Source organism: Anas platyrhynchos, chromosome 9, assembly GCF_047663525.1.
Source record: "Anas platyrhynchos isolate ZD024472 breed Pekin duck chromosome 9, IASCAAS_PekinDuck_T2T, whole genome shotgun sequence".
Taxonomy (NCBI): Eukaryota; Metazoa; Chordata; class Aves; order Anseriformes; family Anatidae; genus Anas; species Anas platyrhynchos.
The window spans coordinates 21,356,327-21,380,853 of record NC_092595.1 but is presented as its reverse complement, the minus strand read 5'-3'; the positions used below and the strand labels follow the sequence as shown (position 1 = coordinate 21,380,853).

General features: G+C 44.3%; 1 protein-coding gene across 2 annotated transcripts; it reads right to left on the bottom strand.

The window, feature by feature from the left end:
• Nucleotides 1-1,800: 1,800 nt before the first annotated feature.
• On the bottom strand, nucleotides 1,801-24,519 carry MOGAT1 (monoacylglycerol O-acyltransferase 1). Of its 2 annotated transcripts, none has more exons than XM_005026421.5 (6): nucleotides 24,196-24,519; nucleotides 14,634-14,812; nucleotides 13,996-14,197; nucleotides 11,080-11,254; nucleotides 7,350-7,549; nucleotides 1,801-5,161 (listed from the first exon to the last, which is right to left on the bottom strand). In XM_005026421.5, exons 1-6 carry the CDS (start codon nucleotides 24,287-24,289, stop codon nucleotides 5,007-5,009), a joined length of 1,005 nt encoding a protein of 334 aa, XP_005026478.3. In that variant the 5' UTR covers nucleotides 24,290-24,519; the 3' UTR covers nucleotides 1,801-5,006. The 2 variants fall into 2 exon arrangements, with proteins under 2 accessions (XP_005026478.3, XP_038039471.1); XM_038183543.2 differs by lacking the exon at nucleotides 24,196-24,519 and adding an exon at nucleotides 16,821-22,079.
• Nucleotides 24,520-24,527: the final 8 nt, after the last annotated feature.

The window sequence follows — 24,527 nt, the reverse complement described above, 5'->3', positions numbered from 1 at the left end:
TTCCCAGGGCCTCTCATCAGCAACTGCCCCTCTGGCAAACAGCTCCCCAGGGGGAGGCCAGGGCTCCCAGGGCCAACAGGCATGAGCATCTCCCAGCTTGCAGCTCTCATCTGCTGCAAGAACCACAACGGTGCAGCGGGCACGGGGCTGCTTGTTTGGGCTGCACTCGCTGCGTTAGGCAGGCCTTTGCTGGGCAGGAAGGCACTAAGGAGGTTAGGGGGAACGTTTGGTAGAAGGTTTCCCATTGTATTTTGCAGGAAAGTAATTCAGAGAAACATCACAAATCTTAGAAACACGTAAAACATTGTAAAACGGGTTCGCTGTCAGAGAAACTGAGCATACAAAGGTAACAAGTATTTCTGGATCCCAGCACACGTCAGTGGAACACCTCTTCCTTTTCGCACCGCTCAAGGCCTCTTCACAAGCTTTCTCTGTTTGTGAAACTTACCTTTCCGATATGGAGGGGAACCAAAAAGGATATGGATCTTCTTTTACTTACTTTTTTAGATTGATATCCAGCATATTCATATTGAAGTAATTTTCCTCCTTCTTCCTATCTTCTTTTTCTACAGCCATGTTCTGTCCGTAGAACTGAGAAAAGACGAGGGGCTGCTGGATCTGCACTGCAGGCAGCGCTCCAGCAACTCAGCTGACACAGAATTGATACAACTGTAAGAAATAGCAGCTGAAAAGCTGTCTACATCCTTCAGCCACCAAATTCCCTTCAGAGTCAACTACTTCAATGTGGAGGTAATGTTATTTACCCATTACGAGCAGCTGTGATCGGCATTTGTGTCTCTGAAGCACTTTAGAAAGCAAGAAAATTCAGTCACACTCCATTCCTCATTTTTCTCTCTTTCTAGCTTTATGGGTATAACTTGCTTCTTTTTAGTATTTCAACAAAACTAAAATGTGATGTTGATGCATTGATAAACCGTGACATACCTCCCAATTACACACAGGTGTAATGAGACTACTTCAAAGCAATCCAAGGCCACTGCTTTTTATTCTTTATTCCCTTTATGGTATACAGAGATGCAAAGTGGGATCCTTCCATAAAGGAAGTATTAAAGCAGTAACAAAACATCCTCAGCCTTTCTCAGGCTTAGGAATTTATACTTGCCAGTGGAGCTGTTAGTATAAGCATTGTTTTTGTTTTTATGTTTGTTTGGTTTTAATATAAAAACTAAAAGGCATCAGTTTTAAGGTGGTTGTTTTTCTTCTTCCTGATAGAGAAATGCTGTTTTTGTTGTTGTTGTTTTTAGTTTTATTTATTTATTTTACTTTAAGTGGCTATTTAGTTCCCCAATTTCTAGAGTTAAGCGGAGCCTCTACAGGGTTTGTTCTTTCTGGGGTTCTGATACTAAGAGCTTGACTCTTCAATACAAGTTTAACCTAAAATTCAAACTTATGCTTAAACTCAGTTGAATTCAACTCTAAAAGCTCTATCACCAGTTCTTCAGGGGAGTCACCCACCCTCCTGTGCTCTAGCTTGCCTGTTGCATCTCCTGGGCACTGTTTCTGGCTGTGGATAGCTGCAGCTCAGCCTTTCCCCTGCCATGGATCCCTTCTTCCTCAAGCTCTTTTGGACCATCAGCAGGAACCTGGGTTCAGGTGACTGCTCAGAAGACTGAAGCAAGCAATCTATCCAGTTTCACTGACCCCTTATTTAAGCACTGCCTTACAGCTCCTCTAATATGACCTCTTGAGTTCAGTCAGGCTCCCGGTGTCCGACGGATGAAGTGCAAATCCTGTATCGAATAGTAGTGACAAATATTTGAATTCCAGTCCACACAAGCATTCTTTGGTATAAACTTTTATTATCTCACACCATCTTGCCACATCTATCATTGATACAACTGACATTCATATTTTTCTGGTGTCATGAAGAGTTACAAAGAGTGTAAAATATGCTTTGTAGTTCAGGAAGTAAAAAAATCTTAAGCACTGCTGCTTAAAGACTTTTTGTGAATCAAATTTGGGAGAGATGTTCACTCACAAGGCAACAGGCAGGCATTGCCAGCTTGAGCACATCAGAGAAACAGTATTTGAATGGTAAACACGCAAAGCATCTATCTTTTTAACAGATGACTAGCTTCCCTGGGATTACCCATCTCATTAAAAAGCACTAAGAGTAACACACCACAGTGCAAGTCCCAGTAAGCGTGGGCATCACCACAGATCTACAGTTTCCAGGTTGCTCTGAAGCAACCTGGTGTTCAAGCAGGGCTGTTTTACAAATCCAAACAGTATTTGGATTTGTAAAATCCAAATTATTTTAGAAGACAGCATGCCTATTAGAGATTGATACTGTATTTTAAAATAGGCCTAAACATGTAGAAAATTTAATAAAAGGTAGTTTGTAAGGACCATCACAGGCAATATGCAGTAGTTATAGAGAAGAAAAAATACTCATATTGCTCAAAGACTTCTTTTTTCCTCCATCTTCCTGTGTTACAAAGCATAACAAATACTAGTAGTCACAGCAACACAATCCCTACTTGTTCTAACTATGCCAGTTATGAATGATATTCAGAGCCCATAAATAATTTTCTCATGGAATTCAGAAGTAAGCCTATTTGCAGAGTACCCTCTGGACCAGGTATTGCCCCCAAATCAGTATCTTTATATTCCTTAGAATTTTTAGCTAAATTGATTTTATTACAATCACTTCCCATCCTCACCCCAATGCTAATGCTTTCAAATTTACATCCTGAGCTCCTATATCATTAAGGTATTAGGAAAAGAGCAGGTTGAAAATGAGAGGAAATATCTCACTAGAGCAGATGATTTAGGACGGAAGCCTGACACAGACTCCAAATTCTTCTTTCATGACTGTATCAGCACTCCTCACCAGGACAGACAGCAAAAAACAAAACCAAAGGAAATTTCACATAGCTGGCTAAGCCAAAATGGGTCAGTGATTATTCAGGGCTCATCACTACAGCACTCAGGATGCTGGAGGCCTCTTCCCAGGTATCAGACCTGCCACATTTGACTTCCCTAGACATACGCCCTTCCAAGTGCTGAAACAGCCCTGATCTTAAGTTCATGTTAAACATTCACACTCATAGTGCTTCCTCTTCTCAAGCTCTGCTCGTAACTCCCCTGTTTAGCCAATATTCTTTATTTTGTATGCACACACAGTTCTTCAGAGATCTTATCCCAAGGAGAGAGGAACAAGGCAGGAAGAAGTGATATGTCTACACCACAGTGATCATCAGGCACCAAAAGCATTGGGAAGGCAACAGCAAGAATTCCAGCTCTCATCCTGGCTCCCAGAGAGACATCCATAGTCCTGAAGAAAGTGAGAGCAGGATTCACTGGCTGGTCACCTCTGAATGACTGCTATATACCAGAAGGTATATATCGGCCCTCCTAGGGAAATCAATCTGCTGCTGGAGGGTTTCTGGAACTCCAGCCCAACACACATCTGGTCTGTCTGGCAAGTATCTACACAGCTTTGGGGCTTTGGTTCATAAGGAATCCACTCCTCAGGAGTCAAAATATTTTGACCCTTTTCCTTGAAGACCTTCATTTTGCTATGATCTTTTCTTTACAAAGTTTTAACTTTTCCCAAAATTCCAACTGCATTTCTCCTGAGGAGAATCAGATGCGTCCAATGTAGCTGTGCTTATAGAGCCAGCACCACCATTCCCAGAGCACGCCTGTGCTGAGCCGACCCCGCTGCAGATGCCCCATGCTGCCCAATGAGCAAAAACTGCTTAGAGCAAACCAAACACTTCAGTAAAACCAGGTCTGCAAAGTCCACACACAGATGAAAAGCATTTACAAATACAAGAATTTCATTTAAATACATATATTTATATTTATACTGTAATTCTCTTTACAAATCATCTCAGAAACCTAGGCACTTTAATTGAAAAAGAGTTTGGCTAAGATATTTTTTCTTCTTCTCTTAGATGGATATCCACATTTCAGATAAACCTCTCAAATCTAGGCAGCTGGTTTGCACACCAAATATCCTCTTAACCTGCCGCACCCTACAGCTGTCCTCCCACTGCTTTGGCAATTACGGCTGTCACTCCAAGGCACTGCTTTCCACGTACTTCCCCACATCTATCAGTGGGGAAGAAGACATAAATCAAGTACACTTTCCTTGGTGAAGTTTCAGAACTAGACTGAACAAATTGGGCTCCCCTTCCTTGTGTGGAAGTGCTTGGCATATGATAACTTTTCATTTGCGTAAGAGGTGAAATTCACATGATTCCCACACTAGCTTCGTTGGTGTACTTCTGTCCTGTGCCTGCCATCTTCTCTGAGACTAAAACTACCAAACAAAGCTGATTCATCTTACAAACTGGACAGCTGTCGAAAAAAGTCACATTATTCAGTGCTTACCCCCACCCAGCACATATGTGCCCAGAGTAACTCAACACTCTGTTCTTCCTGCAAACAGTGTTTGGTCTGCTCCATTGGTTGGACAAACTGCTTTTGCTGATATCCTCTTCAAGGCAGAAAACTCATTTATTCATGATTTCACATGCAAATGGCTCGTAATAGCCATCTACTGAAAATACACAACTTGGTTTGGAAGAGCAGCAGGGTTTTTTTTTTTTTTGACATTAAGAAGACAACTTGTGTTTGATACGTGTTGGTTACAGTCCCAATGTCTAATGACAGACCTCTGTGGTATATATGCTTTTCCTGCTCTTGCTCTCATGCTGGGGCAATTTCCTCTGCTCAAGCTATGGTAAAGTACCATGGTAGTAAGAACATCAGTGTTGAGTCTCTCACTGGCATTTCTAGTACAGATGAACCTAAAAGGACAACTCAAAACAGCACTGGCTTCACGGCTTGCACCCTTAGGATGCTTTTTTTTTGTTTTCATAAAATAAAGATCAATAAACTATTTAATAATCCTTTCTTAAAATTATTCCTTACACAAGGATAATTACAGATTGCAAAACACAGATTGCAAGAAAGAACTCTTTCAGCATACAGTAGTTTTTTCCATGAGATTTAGAATGGCGGATTGTGGTTTACTACTCAAAGATAAGAGTTTTATGCTCAGGGATCCCATAATTTCCTTTGTGTTCTTCAAACAATTTTCGTAGTTCCTGTAGATATACCGCATGTAGCTGTTCAATCTCTTCAGTGGTGGGATTCAAGTTCCGTTTTACAGGGATGGGGCTTCCCACTGGAAGTCAAACACAACAGCAGGATTAGCTTCGTTGACATCTCTTTCTGAGTAAAGCTGCTCTCCCTCCTGTGATGGCTCTGCCCAGCTCCCAGCAAGCTGGCAGAGTCACAGCACAGCTCTCTTGCTCTCAGGCCTCATCCTGCCTCTCACAAACCTAGGCCCTGGGTCTGTATTTTCCCTCTCTGTTGTTCAAATTCAGATGAAAGAGTGAAGCCTACAAGCTCGCAAACACGTGAACACTGAGGGAAATGGAGATATTCTCCAATTTGTACAAAATGGGCATCACTGCTCCTGCGCCAGAAATTTCATCTGTTACCTCAGCTTAGGGAGAGGTAGCACTTGAAACCCCCAAACCCTGTGAAGTGTCTCTGAACCGTAAGTTGCTCACAAATACCCTTCCAACCTGAACATTCCCCACACTGTGCGAAGCCTGCTGTCACGCTTCTTCAGCTGGAGTCAGGTCTGGAGGGAACATGAGGTAAGCCCACACAAGTCCAGAGGGCAGCCTCCTCCACAAAATGCTTTAGTTAAAAAAACTCCAATTTGCTGACAGAGACTTCCCACGATCTCACGTTGTTCACTCACTACAATTTTTGACAGCTGCTCTTCTTTCACTGAAGTAAATGGAGGCACTGAGAGCATAATAGACTTGACAAAGATTGCAGAGGAAGTAATCTTTAAATCTTCTTTTAACTTCCTTCTAGAAAAACAGAGAGTTAAAAGCACTCTCCAGGAGCTTTTTCAAAAGCACCTGAAAATCCCTTTCAACACATATCGCCACTTCAAATTGGGTGGTGTTGACTAACGGGAAGGAAAGTGCAGCCAGAGCCACTCTGCATACTCCTGCGGCAGGCTCAGCTGCCAAGAGCTCTCAGGGCCTACACGGGTGTGATCCCGGCCCTGGCTGGAGCAGTGCTTTGATGGGGGGGGAAATCACTACACGTCAGACGCAGAAGATCTTGGAGCTTGACTGGAAACATCAAACCACGCCCCAAGCCTTTCTGCAGAAGTCTGTTCCGGGAGCAGAGAATTTCTTGTGGAATTAGAAATTACACAGATCTTCCTCAGATTCAGCTTTAAGCAAAATGCTCAAATCAATACTCTAGAGCTGATTCTGTTTCTGAAAAGCAGTAATAATTCTCAGGAAAAGCAAAGTTACTTCACTTGTGAAGCCCTAAACATGCACACTTAGACTTCAGGGACCTTGCTTTTACTGAATCGTCTTTCTTTGCTTTAGGGACAACAGCTTCTGAGCTAGTGTCTGCTCCAGGAGGAGGACACAGATACCTGGCCACATGAACACAGCTAACCGGCTTGGGTGGAGGTCAGTACAACTCTGCAGCTTTCAGTAGGTGAGCTAATGCTTTCAAGCCTGCTTTGAGCCATACCACACCCACCCACCCCCCCCCCCAACGAATGCAGGGAGATGGTAATAAATAGTTTTCAAACATGAGGAAACAGAGACACCAAAGGTAAAGGATTTCACGAGATCGTACAAGTTCTGCTGCAAGAAAAATCTCTTCCAAACTGCCTGTCAACGTGGCATGCGTGTTCTTAATTAAACATAGATCTTTCCATAGCAAGTAAAAAAAAAAAAGGGGGGGGGGGGGGGAGGCGGAAGGAAACACCATAGGGAGCTGAAGGCCTCCATCCCTCCCAGTCCCAGTGACCACCAGCTCTTTCCAGCAGCCTTGCCCCGGAGTGCAGCTGCAGTGGCTGTGCAATACCAGGAACATCCCACGGCTGCTTCTCTGCAGGGCTAAGAAATGAAGATGCTGGGCATCTTACAAAAAAATTGTGGCACCCAGAATCCACAGCACTGGCTGCAGAGCTGTGCCAGCCCTCTGGTATGGGCTGGACAACTCTTTTGGTTTCCTTGAGGACTGCTGCAGCTATAAGCCTGGGAATAACTGTGAATGAACAATACTATTTGTTCTGGGACAGAAAGGGAAAAGGGAGAAAGGATTTCCTCCTTTGACATGGGGGAGGAGAGGAATTAAGTATATATATATATATATTTATATATATATATATATGCAAAGGTTTATTTTAAACCTCACATACTTGTTTTAGCTGCACAGTAGCCAGATATTTCTTAGATTTATAAATTTACACAGATATTAGGAGAACATCTATGCATTTTTAAATATTTGCAAAAGCATTAGAAAAGGCACAAGGAACTTACCAACAGTGTGAATAGGTTGCCTGAAAGGTATTAAGCCAAAACTGTATTGAAATACTCCTCTAGCATGAAACAATGGTAAAGCAAAGCCCATTATCTTTTGCAGTTTCTCCTGTACGTTTCTGAGCCATGAACCTTTGGGGTTTGCAACTTGCTTGAATAGCTCATTTTCGCCAAAGGAAAACACTGGGACCAAATGAGCCCTGTAAAGCAACACAATGAACAGTGAGGATCCCACACCAGCCAGCATTTGCACTGTGGTTCACATCAGCAGTGTGGAAACTTTCCCAATAACCAGCACAGAAATCTTCAGCAGCTCTAGTATGTATCAGTAGCAGGTATTCAGTTCTTTTGATAGAGAGCTGCTTTTTGGCTGTGTAGGGTTTTTGGGTTTGTTTCAAAAAAATAAATGAATAAAAGTCATTCACAACAAGTAGCATTGAGTATTTGGACAGTATTTAGCTGTTTGCTACCCATTACAACCTTTTATGATCATTCATAATAATAAAAAATGAATAATTGTATGCATCATAATTATGATCAAATCCACCACTATTTCAGCAAGTCCACCCTTGTTCCACTGTATTCTCTCCTTTGGCAAGGAAAGAAGCCTCATTGCTAACCTTATAATGCTCCCAGCTGGGTGGTGTCAGAAACAGATCTTAGCCTTCCTCTGCCTTTTGACTAGAATAATGCAGGCACTTGATTTCGGCACAAAAAGCATGATAAGAAACAGACATCCATACAAAACACGAGTACAATGCCAAACTCCCCCACTGTCCAACTCCCAGTGAAATCCTACTTCCTCCAGACTTCTTCGAAAACTAGCCTTGATCTATTTTTATCAGGGGTCAAATCATACTCACAGAAATTATATTAACTCATTCTGGCTCCTTCACAGCCTAATGAATTTTCATTCCGTTCATGAACTGGCTGGGAGGAAGGGCCCTGACTAGCTCCTGGACAAACAAACAACTTAGGCAGATGGAATCAGTGCAGTCATCTCCAACAGGCAAAAGCATCACTATATTTAAAGCCTCAACTGCAGTATGTTTTAGATAAATTCTGAGCTTGATCAAACAGTATTCTACACAGTTTAAGCTTAAAAACAAAAACAAAGCAACAACAACAACAGAAAACCCTACCAGAGCAATCCCAAGCAGTCTCTGAAGGATACTGAGAGGTTTTATTTGCTTTACTGAAGCCTTGGTTTCATTCATTCCATTCAGCTTACACCATCTTTAAGAAAACACTGTAAAATAGTAGCATTGCCATAATATTGTTGAGATGAATTATCACAAAGCTCTGAATGCCTGAGGAGGATACATTTAGGACAGAGCTGTCTGGAAAATACTGTGGACAACCAAAACTCTCCTGTATGGACAAAACAACTGCTTCTATAATTTCTCAAGCGTGAAGATCCCCAAATACTGTCATTCCCACTCACTACCCTGAATGGTGTCTGCTCAGAGGGTGGTTTCTCATACAACAAATCACCCAGCCACCTGTAAAGAAAATATTGGAAAACCTGGTACATAATGTGCTGTGTAAATATTCCATTTTTTACTACTACGTTAAGACAAACAGGAAAATCTGGTGGTGCAATAGCACCCCAAGACTGTGAGATTTCTTCTAATCTGGATGGTAAAGACTTTTGCAAGACACTATGTAGGAGGTTGTGACAGAGAAATAAGTAACTTCTGATTGTGAAACTAAGGATAAGTTAGCTGATTCATCGCTTCTTTCATATCTTTAGAATTTCTTCACTTCATATCAGATCTGTATTACCTTGGACCAAAATGTCTTCCAGAAGTGCAGAGGACTTAAGCTTTCATACTTAAGAGCAAATTTGATGAGCTCCCAGCTGAGGAATAAGAACTTTTCTGTACTGGCAGTGTAAAAGCCAGGGCCAGGGAGCACAGGACTCCTGGTCTATGCACTGCCCTTTCCTCTCCTGGTATTTGATGCTGTGGATCACAAGCACCAGAAAGATACGTAGACACTTACAGCATGTGTTCTTTTCACCCTCCTCACGCTGCAGACCTCCCTTGCCCTTTCATTTCCACAAGTTCATTTCAGATTTGTTAGTTGATAGAAACAAATGATAAAAGCAGAAGCATCTACTGGATGCCTTTGGCACAGGATCTCAGGTCTGCCTACAGTGCTGCAAGAGCTGTAGCCGCTGGAGTCTCATCATGTCCTATCACCATACAGTCCAAAACCAGAACAGAAATACAGAAATGAAGTCAGGTGTCCTACAGTTCACACAGAGGCTGTTTGTCTAGAAGGTGCTCAGACCCAGAATAACTCGTAGTCTAGTGGTTAGGATGATCATGTGTGAGGTGTAGGTAAGTCAGTCAGGTAGGGCATTATTTCCAGACACTAGGCCTTTCTTTAAGAGGAGAACCATGACTTGAAGTACTGAACTTAACACAGAACAAAGTGTTCATTATTGTGTTTTGTAAGTTCCCTGAGAGTGTTGTCATGTGTTGGGGATGCTCTTGAAATCAAGGCCTTGAATGGCACAGGAGTATCTAGTTTCTCAATCCAAATCAGTTTAGATGATAGATGGATACCAGCCTTTGTGAACTGACAGATCAGACATGCTCAAAAAAAAAATAAAATAAATAAACCTCCAAACATTATGGTAATAAATAAAAACTACTCATGAATTTAGTAGCAATTGAACAGAGATTAGTACCTTTGGGTGTCTTTGATCAAAGTCCCAATTTAAATACACAAGTGTTGTTTCTGGGTACAAATTCCACTGAAATGTTACTTTATCAGGGTACAGCTCTTTTCTGAAAATCCTAGTGACATATATAGAAAAAACCCTCTTGGAATATTCTGACACATAACAGTTTCCAGAATAAATTTACCTTAGCATCCTTTGTGAAAGCAGAGCTCTTCTCAGAGCTCACCTTTTTTCTTCTAATTAGTAGTTTAAAAACTGTTACAGACCTGTCAAGGATTAATATTGTTTTCTTATCGTTTTGTATGTCGATGTATAATCCTGGGAGCTTAACAGACAGCTTAGTGGGAATAAGTCATTGGTTCGAATACTTCCAGTAGTTCAGCATAAACAACAGCTCACGCTGTATAAAGCATTCAAAAGATATTAATGCTCTCTCTGCTTAGTTACATACTGATAGATGTTGGATAGTAAAAAGAAAGCTAGTTTTTCTTGAGATTCATTACAAATTTCCCCAAAACGTACTTTTGTAAACAACAATCTTCAAAATCAAAAAAAGTCTTCAGAATAAAGGTGAAAAGAAATCTTCCTGGAATACATTTTACAGCGATTTAATAAAACAGGGTCTAGCTTTCTAAATTTTTTTGGCTTAGAGTGGTAAGAAAATTCTGTCTTATTATAACTCCAATTTACATAAGAGAAAACAACGTCTGCATCGGTCAGCAATAAAAGCCAAGGTTTACTAATATTGTTTCACAATTCTCACTTTTTGCTACTGCAATATAGAACAACTAAAACAGATCACCAAGATATGCTAATAACTCCACCTACTGCTCATAAATTATGAAAGACAAAAAGGATTTTTCGACACCCAGATTGGATCGAGGTGTACAGACTAGCTCTTACATCAGATATCTGAACGTTCGTACACAAATAGCTCTTTCAAATTCTAATTCTGAGTGTACTACACATAATTTATACTATATTTACGACTCTGTATTCAAAGCGTGCTTACTGGGACAGGCCAGATGGGAAACCTACCCATGTTTCAAGGCCATTTTAATAAAGCCTTTCCTGTTGAGGACGTTCAAAGTCAAACTTCCAGGATGTGCATTCAGGGATTCCTCGGCTCCTCCGATCACAATGATGGACGCGTGGCCACCTCCTTCATTATTCAGCACATACGAGACGCTCTCCTTGGAGGCTGAAACCATCCCTTTAGGAGCAAACATTCCGAGAGTCACTCACGGATGCTTCACTTCCAAGTACAGTGAAATATATAAAATATTTTTAAATCATGTCTAAATGAGGTTTCTCAACAGTTACAGCACAACTGAGTTGAAAGATTTGGATTCAACACCCTCACTATGCGACAGATTAGGTCTTAGCTAAGTCCTTTAATTTCACACCGATGAGCTAAAATGCTGCTTGCCTACCACAGAAGTTTGAGATCTTTAGGAAGAGCCAACCTTGTCTCGGCTGGCTGTCTGCTCAGCTCCGCCTCTGGTTCTATGTCTGAGAACAGCACAGCTCAACTGCAGCAGGTTGTGCTCAAGCAGCGGCAAAAGCCATAAAGCACAGAGGGTTTAAGAGAATGACTAAAGGACTTGTTAACTCAAATGAGGATCTACAGTGCCAAGCTGTACCCCTTCTTCTCAAAGCTACAAGCAGCAGCTCCGCCTCAGGCCATGGACACAGAAGAAGCAGGAAAGGCCCCGCTGCAGGATTCCCAATGGCTGCATCAGCTTATTCTCTAGTAACCAGGACCTGTCACTCACATTTATTTAGGCTAATCTCTTCAGGCTAGAATAGTTTCCCTGTGCTCCTGCCAATGCTGCTACTTCTAATCAGAGGCACACTGATGTAGGAGTCTGTAGCATCGACTCAGACCTTGCTCTGAGCTTGCTATTCTGAGAAGCGTCCTTCCTAACAGAAACAGCTGACCCCTCCAAAGCAACTTCGTGCTTAAGTCCTATTATAAGGCTCACACTGGTACCACTCACCCAGAAGCCATGTTTAGTTATATTGTGCTGAATTAATATATTCTAAATGACAATCTAGAAATCAAATCTAGGTTGTTGTGTTTTTTTGTTTGTTTGTTTTTCATTTTGTGTGTTTTTTGGTTGGTTGGTTGTTGGTTGTTTTGTTGTTGTTGTTGTTGTAGTGTTTTGGGTTTGTTTTTGTGTTGTTGTTTTTACAGGGCTGGTATCAAACTGTGCTCTACTGGATCCTGAGGGAAGGATTCACCTCCTTTTTTCCTATTGCAGACATTACGAGATGGATTATGAACATGTCACAACAAAGACAATGACTGTGATCTAGTTTTGAGAGCTGGCCACCAAGAGAAATAGCTGGATCTCGGGGCAAGTTCAGAGAACTCAGTAAAAAGCTATTTCCATTTGCCATATACTCCTTGCCAGTCACTGTTGCTCTGAAGAAGGCAGCGGACCCAGGACACAAATCCTGTGAGTGATGCTCGTTCACCACTCAGCATGCATTTTCCCTGGAAGAGAAAGCGAGAGGCACTGTCCTTCCCCAGGACCAACTCCTTTCCTTGCTGATGTGGAGGCAGGGGATGGCTCCCTGCTCTCCCTTGCACAGCAGCTTGGGTAATGCTGTGACTGCTCTTCCCAAGGACAACTGGCAGACTTCAGACACAGGGAGCAAAAGATCCCCTTTGGTATAATACAGGTTATGAGTCAAATTATAAAACTGGTTCATCAGCTGCACGCTGGTAAAAAAACAAGCTCAGATGCTGACTATTCTTTAGCATGATTTTTACTCCAGTTATTTCTTGTCTAGCATATAAATGCTTTTTTCTACAGGTCAAGATGGCAAAAAGAGGTAAACTGACCTCCAGGCTAGGCAATGTTCAAATTTGTCATCTTGCAACATTACTAATCCCTTAACCTTGCAAGCCTCAGAAAAACTCTGACAACAACATCTGCACTGAAAGGCGCTTCTGGTATGCTGAAGTGCACGTGGATTCTGGTATCAATCCGGGCACCCTTGGCATGAGTCCACGCATGGAGCAGATAAATAGTTTGTCTGAAATCACACTGTCCATGTTGCAGTGAGGACTGAAAGCTAGATCTGTCTCCCAAACCTATACTTGTCCTGCAGACCGTACTTACTCAAATGCTGTAGTTTAATGAATTTAAGTAAAATAACTCCTGTATTAAACCACTGTAGAGGAACACTAGTCCTCATTCACTTGTATTTTTCTATTCCCCAAACTCTATTACTTATTATTTGTATCTTTTATTATTGCAGTACCAATGACAAACACGACCCTTTTATATACAACAGGTGCTGGAGGCTCCGTTCCCCTTCGCTGTGGGTCAGCAGATGAAATCAGTTCAGCCACAGGCTCCTTAGCTCCTGTTCCTGCTCCCCTTGCTCCCCTTCTTGCCACATCTAGAAGTATTAGGCAAAATTTTGCAGTAATACTCTAATGACCAGCTATTACTTGACCTTATCTGTTTAACCCAGGTGGTGTTGTAAAGGGTAGAAATACGGTGTTTGACCATAACATTTCAGATTTAATAACCATCATTAACACCCAACAAAATCAAACTATTCATAGACCTTATTCTCTGAGCAGTCTTGCAAGAAGAACAACTACTGTGAGCTGTTCTTGCTGTAAAGCTCTCCCTTGCACCCGAACCACCTGCATTGCATAGCCACATATCATGCAACAGAGCAACTCAGACTTCCAGTAGGATCGATTTTAAATATTGATACATGCTACAGTTTAGCAAAATTAATAAAACCTTTCAAAATTACTTTGCAACAACAGTTCATTGCGTAACAGTTAGTGCCAGCGCTCTAAATTCAGCACTGATCATTTGAAGTGAAATAACTTCTAGGTACAGCCTATGGGTACAGGAGAAGACCTTACATTTGAAGCAGAAGCTACAATGTGGAGAACAGCTGAGACACTCTGATTTTACCTACCAGCACTCATTATGTATTCTCTGAAGAAGGGACAGCCGAACCAGATGGGCATAATATGCAGATACGGAGTAAGCCCAGGAAATAAATTTTTGAAACTTGGGCCCGTGCAGAAGTTTCCAAAGGCTCCAGCTACCAGGACCCCATGAGGGTGAAAGCCAAGTAAGTAGTTGTGATTTGGATTCAAATCTGAAGTTTTTATAAGCTGAAAAAGAAAGATGGTGGAGGACGTTTTAATATTCATTTCACAGGGGTTCTCAAAAACAACACATGGAAATTGCAGGTTGACAGGATACAGAACCAACGACAATTCATTTATTTCTTCCAAGCACTTTACTGGTCTGTTTTAGTGCTGAATGAAGTTTAAATAGATAAATCTCCAAAAATCATCTCTGAAGCATTTACTGTGCTCAGGCACTGTCTTGTGTCCCAGCAGTCCAAGCAGAAATCCAGCCCCTGTTCCCCCTCCCCTGCCCCTTTCTGATGCTAAATCTCAGGTTTCCCATGTTTTAAAAAGATTTTAAATGGTGTAACCATTATAATCACACCACAGATGAGTCCTAGACATTAGTCCACATTCACGGCTATTCAAACCGTCTCTGTTCAAATGTTTACAGTTCAGTGAGAAACCTTTTACTCACTTGAATGGGGAAGTATTCCCTGAAGTACTTCCAGACAGTCCAGCTCCTGACCCACTGGGACCGTCTGCCCCCAGCGCACGGCGTTTCCCAGTCGAGGTAGAGCCACACGAGGTACAGAACAGCAAGGAACCAGAAGTTGCCCAAAATCAAGATTACAAAGAATCCACAGCAAAACTGTGCTGCAAAAGGAAAGAGGAAAAAAAAAAAGATATCACAACTAGCATTAATCACGACTGTCTTTTTTAAGATCTTGGATTCCCAGCCCTCGCATTGTTACCGGGGATGCTACTGAAAATGTACACAAATTGGAGTTGGCTTGTTCCACCTCGTGTGAATGTTGTTTCACTGAGGCAATTACCTCCAAGGATGCATCACCTCAACCTGTGCTTCTTACTCTGCACAACTGGGGGAATCAGCCTAAGATGATGCTTGCTTTTTTAATAGAACAAAAGCACGAGCTGAGAACCAGCACAGCTGTCTTCTCCCCGTGGTGAGGGTGAACACTGACATTCCGGAGGTAACATCTGGATTACCTAGGACAGACTAAAAGGAGGCGGCAAGAGCTAACAAAGACATGATGCTCCCATGAACAAGAAGATGGGAGGAGGGGTTTGAAAGGAGAGGGCTGCAACAAGATCTCTTTTCTGACAGGAATGCTGCTGGGCAATCACTTTCCCTTTCTGCTTCTTAATTTCTCTGCCTATATAGTAGGGCTGGTACTTCTACTCCCTGCAGAAAGTGCTCTGCGGCTGATGAAGATGTGCTAGACAAGACCAAAGCATCACGAGGTTTCATTTCAGTCTCTGGACACATCACTGCAATCAGAAACTCACCATTTCTGTGGGAGCACAGTGCCAGTTTTAAGCCCTGCTACTTTCAGACACAGGTTGATGAGGACTGTAGCATCCTCCCACAATACCCATGTGCAGGCAGTGCATTATGCACAATTCAAAAAGACAGGAAAAAAAATTATTACATGGAATGTGTTACTTTGGGGCTCAAAGCTGAAATTCAGGGAGACTCCCTATGGAGACATTAACTTTTGTAGGATTTGCAGAATTTTGCACTCTTGCAGCAAATTAGGCAGCTATAAGCAGTGAGGTAAAGCCAGTGCCTAGGTGCACACTGCTCCCTGCCCTACATCAGCCTGCTCCCTCTGGCTTCTTGTGAGCAGAACGCATCAGGTCATGGGTCCGAGTACAGCTGCAGATGCTGAATTCCAGGGAGCCTGGGCTTTGGCATCCTGTATTTATAGGACAGCAAGCAAAACAGGGCCCAGTCCTCACTGGCAGAGCCGCAGAACAGAGGCATTGTTCTGTGCCATTTTACACGGCAGATTTTTAAGACCTGCTTTGTATATCCCACGTTTGACTGGCTTTCATGAGGGCAATATCCTAAAAGGTGAAACGCGTTGGGCCAGGCACCTCAGTGAGGAGAGAGGGGTGAAACCTTGGAAGAATTACATCAGGCAATAATTTGACTAACACAGTGTTAACCTTGGCAGAAACAAAAACTTGGAAACAGGCAGATGAACCAACACTAAAAACCAGTTGTCCTAGTTCAGATCAGCTTCATTAAAGATTTTCTCTAGCAGCATTTTTGGGAGCTGAAAACTCTCAGCAGATTCCCTCAAGCAGGTTTTGAGCTGCTGGAATCAGAGCCTAACTACGCACACTCCTGTATTTCTTCCAACGTGTGTATTTATTTTTTTCTGAACTTCTCCCAGCCTATCCCTGCTTCTAGCCCGGCTGTGCCTGCAGCACAGACCAGGAGATACCGTTGTGAGGTAGCTGAGCAGCAGACAAAGCAGGAAAAGCTGCCCGTTAGACTGTGTAGGAAAGGAATGAATGAATATGCCCATTTCTGGCAGGAATCAGCAGAATACGGAATTGCATTTGCTCAAAGGAAAGAAGGGAACAACCCTAAGTCAAAACAGGGTCAAACACCACTGTCTGAAGGACACTCCCTGCTTCGGGACAGTCAGTACAGAAGCCCACTGCCTCCTGCTTAAACAGGCAAACCTGGTCTCACACAAAGAAACACCTCAGCAAAAGCTCCAGAAAAATACCACGGCTCACTGAGACCCACAGACAAAAGTCAATGTGGAAAGCTCCCCCAGACTGCAAGTGAGCTCTGGGGAACACCTGTAACAGAGGACAAGCGACGTGGGTGAAGGAGGACACTCACCTCTGCTCCCGAGGGAGGACTCCCTGGGTACCCCACGCTGGCAACACTTCAAAATAGGGAACAGGAGCATTTGGAGGAAAAGTCATTATCTGTTCTTTAAAAAAATGAATCCTGAAACTACAGAAATTCGCAGCAATGATAATCTGGACAAGATGACAAGGTTCATGCACTAAATTGGAATAAGCACGAGAAGTTTTGTAATTGCCATAGGTCAATGAGCTTCAGGTTCTCATGAGCTGCTGAGCATTTGTATTTCTGAGCCTTCCTTTCAGGAGACTTCTGGCTCCGTGCAGAATCCCATGGCTTTTAAGTATCTGTTACCTGGCCAAACAGCTGAAAGGGGCTTTGGATCAAAGCATCCTTGCTGAGAGAGCTAATTAAATCAGCAGCGAGAAGTGCAAGATAGCACTATTCAGTGCTGTGCAGGCAAACACGCGTGGAGATCAGCACGCTTGCTGCTTTGCTTTAGCAAGGACAGAGCCAACGTTACGGGGTGCACCTACGGGGCAGGAGTTCAGTGTGCTCCCTGCACCTCCTGGGAGAAGCTCGGCGTGCTGTAGGACAAAACCCATTTATTACTGCACTCACACCGAGACATGCAAAGCAAATTCCTTGTACCGCACCTCCTCATCATCTCAGTGCATTTACTCATAGCAAGGTGAGCTGAGCACCGGTGACTCAAAACCAACGTGCCTATAAACACAAAACCAGTGTCCTCTCCTTCAGAGAAGGCATTGAGCAGATAAATGGTGGCCACTTTACCTTACATGTATTTTATAAACAAACTCTAGGCAGAAGGTGAATGACTTGGAATTTGTCACTTCTTTGTATCCTCCTGAGATGCACTTCCAGTGTAATTTTTTCTCTCGAACCTGAATTAATACCAGTAGTGTTAGGTGGCAGCACCAGCAGCTGTCCTGCCCAAGGATGCTCAAACACCTGGGCACCAAGTCTGAGCTCACCCACCGGCAGAAAGCCTCCCACTGCCCTCAGAGCAGTCACAGACCACGTCCAGCCGGTGCAGGCGGATCCTCAGCGGCCAGGGTGCTGGTCTCCATCCAACCCACGCTACAGGCTCCCCAGAGCAGTGGAGTAACAAGCGACTTCAGTCCAATTGCCTCCCAAACCAGGCTGCTCACACCTCTGGATTGCTCGACAGCTCAGGTCTGAACCACGCTGCAGGTCCTGCTGTAACAACGGCACACGGGTGCCCTTAGCAAAGCTTTTTGGAACCACATCGTGCTGCCACGGCTTAAATCAGTTGGAGGCTTTCAGAGCTGACTGATTTGAAGCTCATCCCACAAAGGGTGAGATAAGCAGGACATCGTTATGCCACTGGCATTCCCGTGAATACACATGTAGAGATGGGATTTGTAATATTCCTTTGGGCTTGGAGCGCACGTGCACACAAATACATAAAGCATGCCAGGGGAAGAAAGCAAGCTGAAAATCTTGTGTCTTGTTTCTACGGCCACAGGGGAAAAATGAAAGATGGCATATTCCTTAACAAGCACAGGGACGTACCTAGGGCAGAGCAGAGCTTTCCTCAGCCTTATTCTTCGCAGCAGCAATGCTTCCGAGCCGGCTGCTTGAGGAGCAGAACATTGAGGGAAAAGCAGAGAGCTGCACAGTGATGATTTAGTCCCTAATGAGCGTTTTTTCCTCTCTATTATCTCGCAAGGTAACAGTGATAAGTTGATTTTGGCATTACAAACTAGTTCTGCCTGCTAGTGGCTTCTTTCATTAGAGAAAACAAAAAATGAACAAACAAAAAACCCACCAGCCTTAGCTTCTGGAAATACTTTCTGAGCTATGTACAGATGGCAAAGCAAGGGGTAGAAACTCAACTGAAGTAATGCATACAGCAAATGAACTCCAACAGTCGCACCCAAGGAAGACTTAACAGGAGGCAGTCTGCAAAGACAACAGAGTAGTGCTCTGCAGCTTTTACCCTCAAAGTCCCTAAAATATGGAGTATGTAACGCTAATACCACCCTGCTTAGATGCTACTAGTCTGCACAATTCCACCTACAAGCACGTTTCCACCAGAAGCACAGGAACTTGCTGCCTCTTTCTACCTGTGGCAGACTCCCAGATAAAAAAATATTACCGCAGCAAAAATAAGGGGGAACTTATTTAAACTAAAATTGTCGAAATCCACGTGAATTTGGTAGCCATCTGCAGGACTGAGGTGGTAAGGAGGTGAGCATGTGTTGAATGCGTACCCGTCCCTTCTCGGGGTATCAGTCCCAGTCATGAAGATATTTCAGCATTCCTATCAAGTGAGCTGTGTTTCAACACGACTGTGATAACAAATACAAACCCTCAGATGCCAAGGTTTGGAGGCTGGTTTGAAGGCTTGTTTACTCGGGAATTTGGTTGCCGTTCCCAAGGAAGCAGACCTTGCAGGGATAAATACTGATAAGCAAGAGATACGGAGCATTAGGCAGTACTGACTGTTAGATAGAGCGGCCTGGATACAGTAAATCCCTGAGTTACTGATTACCAAATCCTGAGACAGCAAGCCAAATAATGTGTTAGTCCACGTATTTCCTAGGTCTTTTACTCCTCCTCAGGCACTCAGTACTAGTTATGCTCACATACATGATGCCACAGTAGGTGGTCCTCATGCCTGACGCTGCACAGCTGCACTTACATCCCCGCAGACACGACCAAATTCCCTCCCTGAGAGGCAGGTAGCAGCGCTAGTGTTCCTAGAAATACTAGTCAGACATCGGCAAGTACCCTGTTATGCCCTGTGATCACACACCAATCCCTGCCCGAGGGCCAGCAGTGCACGTCAGGGAGAGATGAGCACAGAGAGGCGTGAAACCAAGCAGCAATATCAGCCAGCGTGCCAGGAAGGGCTCCGAGTGCTGCAAGCAAGTTTAAAAAATAAAAAATAATAATAATAAAAAAAAAGAGTGAGATAGTGGCTTTAGTTAGCCAGCTGCAGCTGACAAATCAAACCAGCACCAGATAACAAAACATCAAGACATGTTTGGGGAAAAGGATTTATTTTTTTTTCCCCGCTTTAGCACATCCCACTGCACACCTGCTTTCTCACCACTGAAGTCACCTATTATTACAGCAGCAATATCTCACTCTGTGGCAAGTGTTTCATCACCTCTGTTGTTTTGGGGAGGCTGGACCCACAACTCAAAGTTGTCTCCAGCCAAATTCAGTGTTTCATCCTACCTGCTGCATGCACAGAAGTTTAATCACTAGAAAACAGGATGCACATTAATATACACCACTGCCTTTAGCATATTATTTTGTGGCTTCATGCATACTAAAGTATAGCTTCTATTCTGTATTGATTTTCTATTATTAAGTATTTTGCAAATAAACACAGGGGTACACACGCAGCAGTCACTTCCTAGATCCCCAGTAAGGACAAGACCAGCCCCACCACTGCTGGACGGAGAAAACAAGCCGTGAAAGAGGTCCCATGCTTCCCGACCACCTCCTCACTTCAGAACAAAACCCCAGTCCCCTTGGCTGACAAGGTTAAAAACCCTCTCTCCCCCATCTCTGTAAAATAGCTTTATTCAGTCCAATTGCCATTTGATTTATGCAGATCACAGAGCGTGAACAACAAAAGGTACAGCACCTGCACAGCAGCACCGCAAGCGAATCTCACTGCATGAAAGGAGCACCTCGACCTACCTGCTGCTGCCTGGGCACTGAGCACCTCCCGAAACAAAGTGACCTCGTGCACAGCCGGGCAGTGCTCAGGCACACCTCGTGCCTGTACTACGGGTAAAGGGCTGCTTGCTTACTCTGCAAGAGAAAGAAAACCTGCACCGGCTCCTAGCAGGAGGACATGAGGTGTTCTACTAACCGTAGTGAAAAGTGCTCAGTCAGGAACCTTAAGGTTCCTGTTGCATTCATGGCCCGTCACAGTTGCTTTTGGGAATGGGGTGGAAGATTGGAATGATGCAACCTCTGCTCTTGCCCCTGGTCGTCTCAGCAGCACCTGTGGGCTTGCAGGTCTCCTTTCTCCAGGTGACCTTCTGCCTGGGATTTGGCTGCACAACAGCACAGGCAGACACCAGCGTGCAGCATCAGGCGCTGCAGGAGCTCGGCATGGGGCCAGACCTGCCCTGGGACTGTCAGACCCTTGGCAAGCTGATGAACATCCACTGACAGTAATTACAGACAGAAAAACGCATTTATCAAAGTCGCAGCTTGCAGCTTTTTTCCCAAAATAGGTACTCTGAAATTGCAACACTTTGCATACTTGCTGTTTCAGCAGTGAAACCCTTATGACTTGAAATTATGCTCAAGTCTGAAGCTTTTTTGGATTTCTGCTTAACACAGCAAGAAACACCAGTTTTAGTGTTTCTTGTTTTTCAATTTTGATAGCTTTAGTTTCCCAGACTCCAGGCTGGCAGTTTTCTTTTAAAAGCAACAAGCCCATTTGAGACACTTTTCTCTTTCATGGAACTTCACCTAAACTATTTTAGCTTGTTGCACTTCCACATGGCAGTTTCAGGCAGCACAGTGCAGGAAATTGTTAGGCTAGCTGCTAGACATCACTTACAGTATTTTAGAGGTCATTTTTGCCTCTGGACTCATGCTCCTGGATAACCACCAGAAGACCCACTGCTACAATAAAAACTCGCCTTTTCTGCTTGAGGGGAAGTGTTGGCAGCTTACAGTAACAGCGCAGGAAAGCATGGGAACTTACACCCTGAATTTTAAGGAGGTTCCTTTTGTATCTAATGAAATGCTCTGTACATCTATGCGGCTTTCTGGAGGCAGAGGCAGGTTTGTTCTGCCTACGCTCTAAAGCAGAAGTACCGCGTTTGTAGCGCAGGCCAGTAAGCAGTGTAAAGGAGCAGAACTTAACCAGTTGCTCGCTGACTGATCAGCGCTTTCTCCAAGTGGTGATAAGCAACTGCAAGCTGAGGTTTGCCGTCTGAGGTAGCTATCGCGTGCATGTACTTTGGCCAAACTGTGCAAAGCCTTTAGCCACACAAGCAGGAGCTCAAACATCAGCTCCATGCTCTAAGAAAACCATGCAGCATCGCAACCAAGGTGCCAGGGAGAACAAGGTGCAAACGCCACCACAATGTACTTTTTACTTTAAATTTAGCTACTTTAAAGACTCTCTTAGCCAGGAAGAGAAAAACAATGCTGGATTTCCAGAGTCTTCTATCCAAGTCACATCACAGATTCAAAGTTACAACAGACTCACATCCCCCTTACAGCTTAGTCTGCACAACAAACCACATTTTCCCATGCCACCTACCAGATTTAAAGGATGTCATTACCTGCTTCAGCTTCTGTCTTTCCAGGCACTAATTTTTAGAGTTCTCTTACTTCATCATTCATTCTACTAGGCTATTTTATTCAGCTGTGGCACCTCACCACATCCTCAATGGACAACTTTATGGACTAAGCCAGTACCCTATTTATTCGTTGCTCTAAACAGAAACGCTGTATGATACCTGTAACACAAATCACTGGTTATCATCTGGTGTTACCGACTGATTTTTATATAAGAATCACTGAATCTGCAGAAAAGTCTTGCTTGGTATAAACTAGTTCCAGCTGCATTAGAAAAAATAACGATAACACCCACCCAAACACCACCAACCCCCCTTGACCTTCCCCATGAATTCACACAGTATTCCACTTGTGCCTGGGTATCGCCTGCACGATCTGAAGAGTCACTTTTGAATTCACGAGCTTAAACAAACACTCTTTCCATGTCTGTTAGCTCAGCAGACACAAAAGGGTAAAGGACATCTACGCATAACTGCAATCCACGACATTAGGAACCAACATCTTTTTCAGTTCTTGCAGTTACTAAAGCCAACTGACTGATTTTGCCTGGATCCACATGGAATTTTTTAACCAGACCATTCTGACTGACCTGTAACTGCAAGGATGCACATACAAAATGACAAAGTCACCCCAGAAAGCTCTAAAAATAAACGAAAGCAGATTATTATTAGCATCAATTTGTCCTTTGTGGGGGCATTTGCCAACAGATTTTTTCATGGTCGTGTGTACTCACTGTATTCAGCTTAAGCAGCTGTGAGACCCCCTCCTTGCTGACTTTCCTTGACACTTATTCCCCCCAGGCAGCGCCAGCTGCAGCAGACAGCTGCCTGCTCCCCCCGAACTGCAGCAAGGGGGGATTCTCTGCTGCCCACTCCAAGGAAGCACAGAGGGATGGGGCTTCCCATATTCCTCAAGGAGGTAGCAGCATTGTCACCACACATGCTAGGATAAAAATTGTTTCCTTCCACTGCCTCTCGTATCCACTGCATTATTTAGACAGGAATAATGAGATGTGTCAAGATTTAACTCAATAACAGTGAATAAAAACCACGGGTTATTTACAGGGCAGTCACAAACATAAACAGTTTATAGTCCAACCCCGTATAATTTAGAGGTAACATAAACCAGCCAAACGCTAGGGATAAGCCAGTGAAGATGCTCCATATCCCCCGTGCTTCCCCCACATACATAAATGACCCTATTAAAATAACCCAACAGTTATCCGAAGCACATCAGAGCAGCACCTGAATGATAATGGATTTCCAAGATGTACAAGGCAGATACGCACGCTCTCTTTTTCTCCTTGTAACCCTAAAGCACAGGTTTCTGTCAGGTGTTCCAGCGCTGGCAGCGGGGCATGGGCAGGCGGTCACCGCGTCCCTCGGGTTGGGGTGTCCCACACAGCTCTCCCTCCAACCTGTAGGGTCGGGGACCTGGTCCCAGGGGACCGAGGGCCAGCTTCCCTCCTCCAGCGGCTCATTTCAGCAAGTTCCCGACACCTACCTGTAGGCTTTGCTGTTACGATTAGATGTTTAGTGATAAGAGCCTGTTAAGATATTAGGAAAGTTCGCTACAGAAGAACAATCAGTGGAACAAGTTTACTAAGAAAAATTGTTAGGAAAGCTTTCTTAAAGTACATTTTGCATTAGTTTACCGAAGCGGTCACACTGCTGGCTCTCAGTTCACTGCCAATCTTTATTCAAACTCACCACCCATTTAAACAAAAAGTTTATTGAACTACGGTACACGGAGTTATTAGACAGGATCAGTGTGAGCAGCGTTAGTGATGTAGCAGTCTTTATGGTGACGATCATTAAAAATTTCTCTCAGAAACCCAGTGGGCAGCCCGCGGAGGTGCTGTCACTAGCATTTCAGGAAGGTATTTCTAAAGGATTCCACGGGAAGAAGGAGACCCAGAGGAGGAAAAGCATCCAGAGCCCCCTGCCAGGAGAAGACCCCGAGCCCAGGAGCAGCCCCGAAGCAGCCCGATGCCCGGGGCTCGGGGAACAGAAGGAAACCCCCTCCTCTCCTCTCCTCTCCCCTTCCTCCTGGGGCAGGGCGGGGGGAGGCAGGCTGTTACCCAGCAGCAGGAACGAGAAGATCCACTGCAGCACCGCGACCGTCTGGATCCTCCGCTCCAGGGGGACGCTGACGGGGGCGAAGCGCAGCGCCATGCCGGGCGCCAGCACCGCGCCGCCACCTGCCCTCACGGCAACGGCCCGGGCGCGGCTCCGGCGGGCGGGGACGGGGACTGGGAGGCGGCTCCGGGCACGGCTGGGCTCAGGGCACGGCTCCGGGGACGGCTCCGGGCACAGCCCGGCCCCACACCCGCAGCTCCCCCTCAGCCGAGCCCCGCTGCCACCCCGCGGTGCCCTCGCAGCCTCACACCGTGGCAGCGCCCAGCGCCGTGTT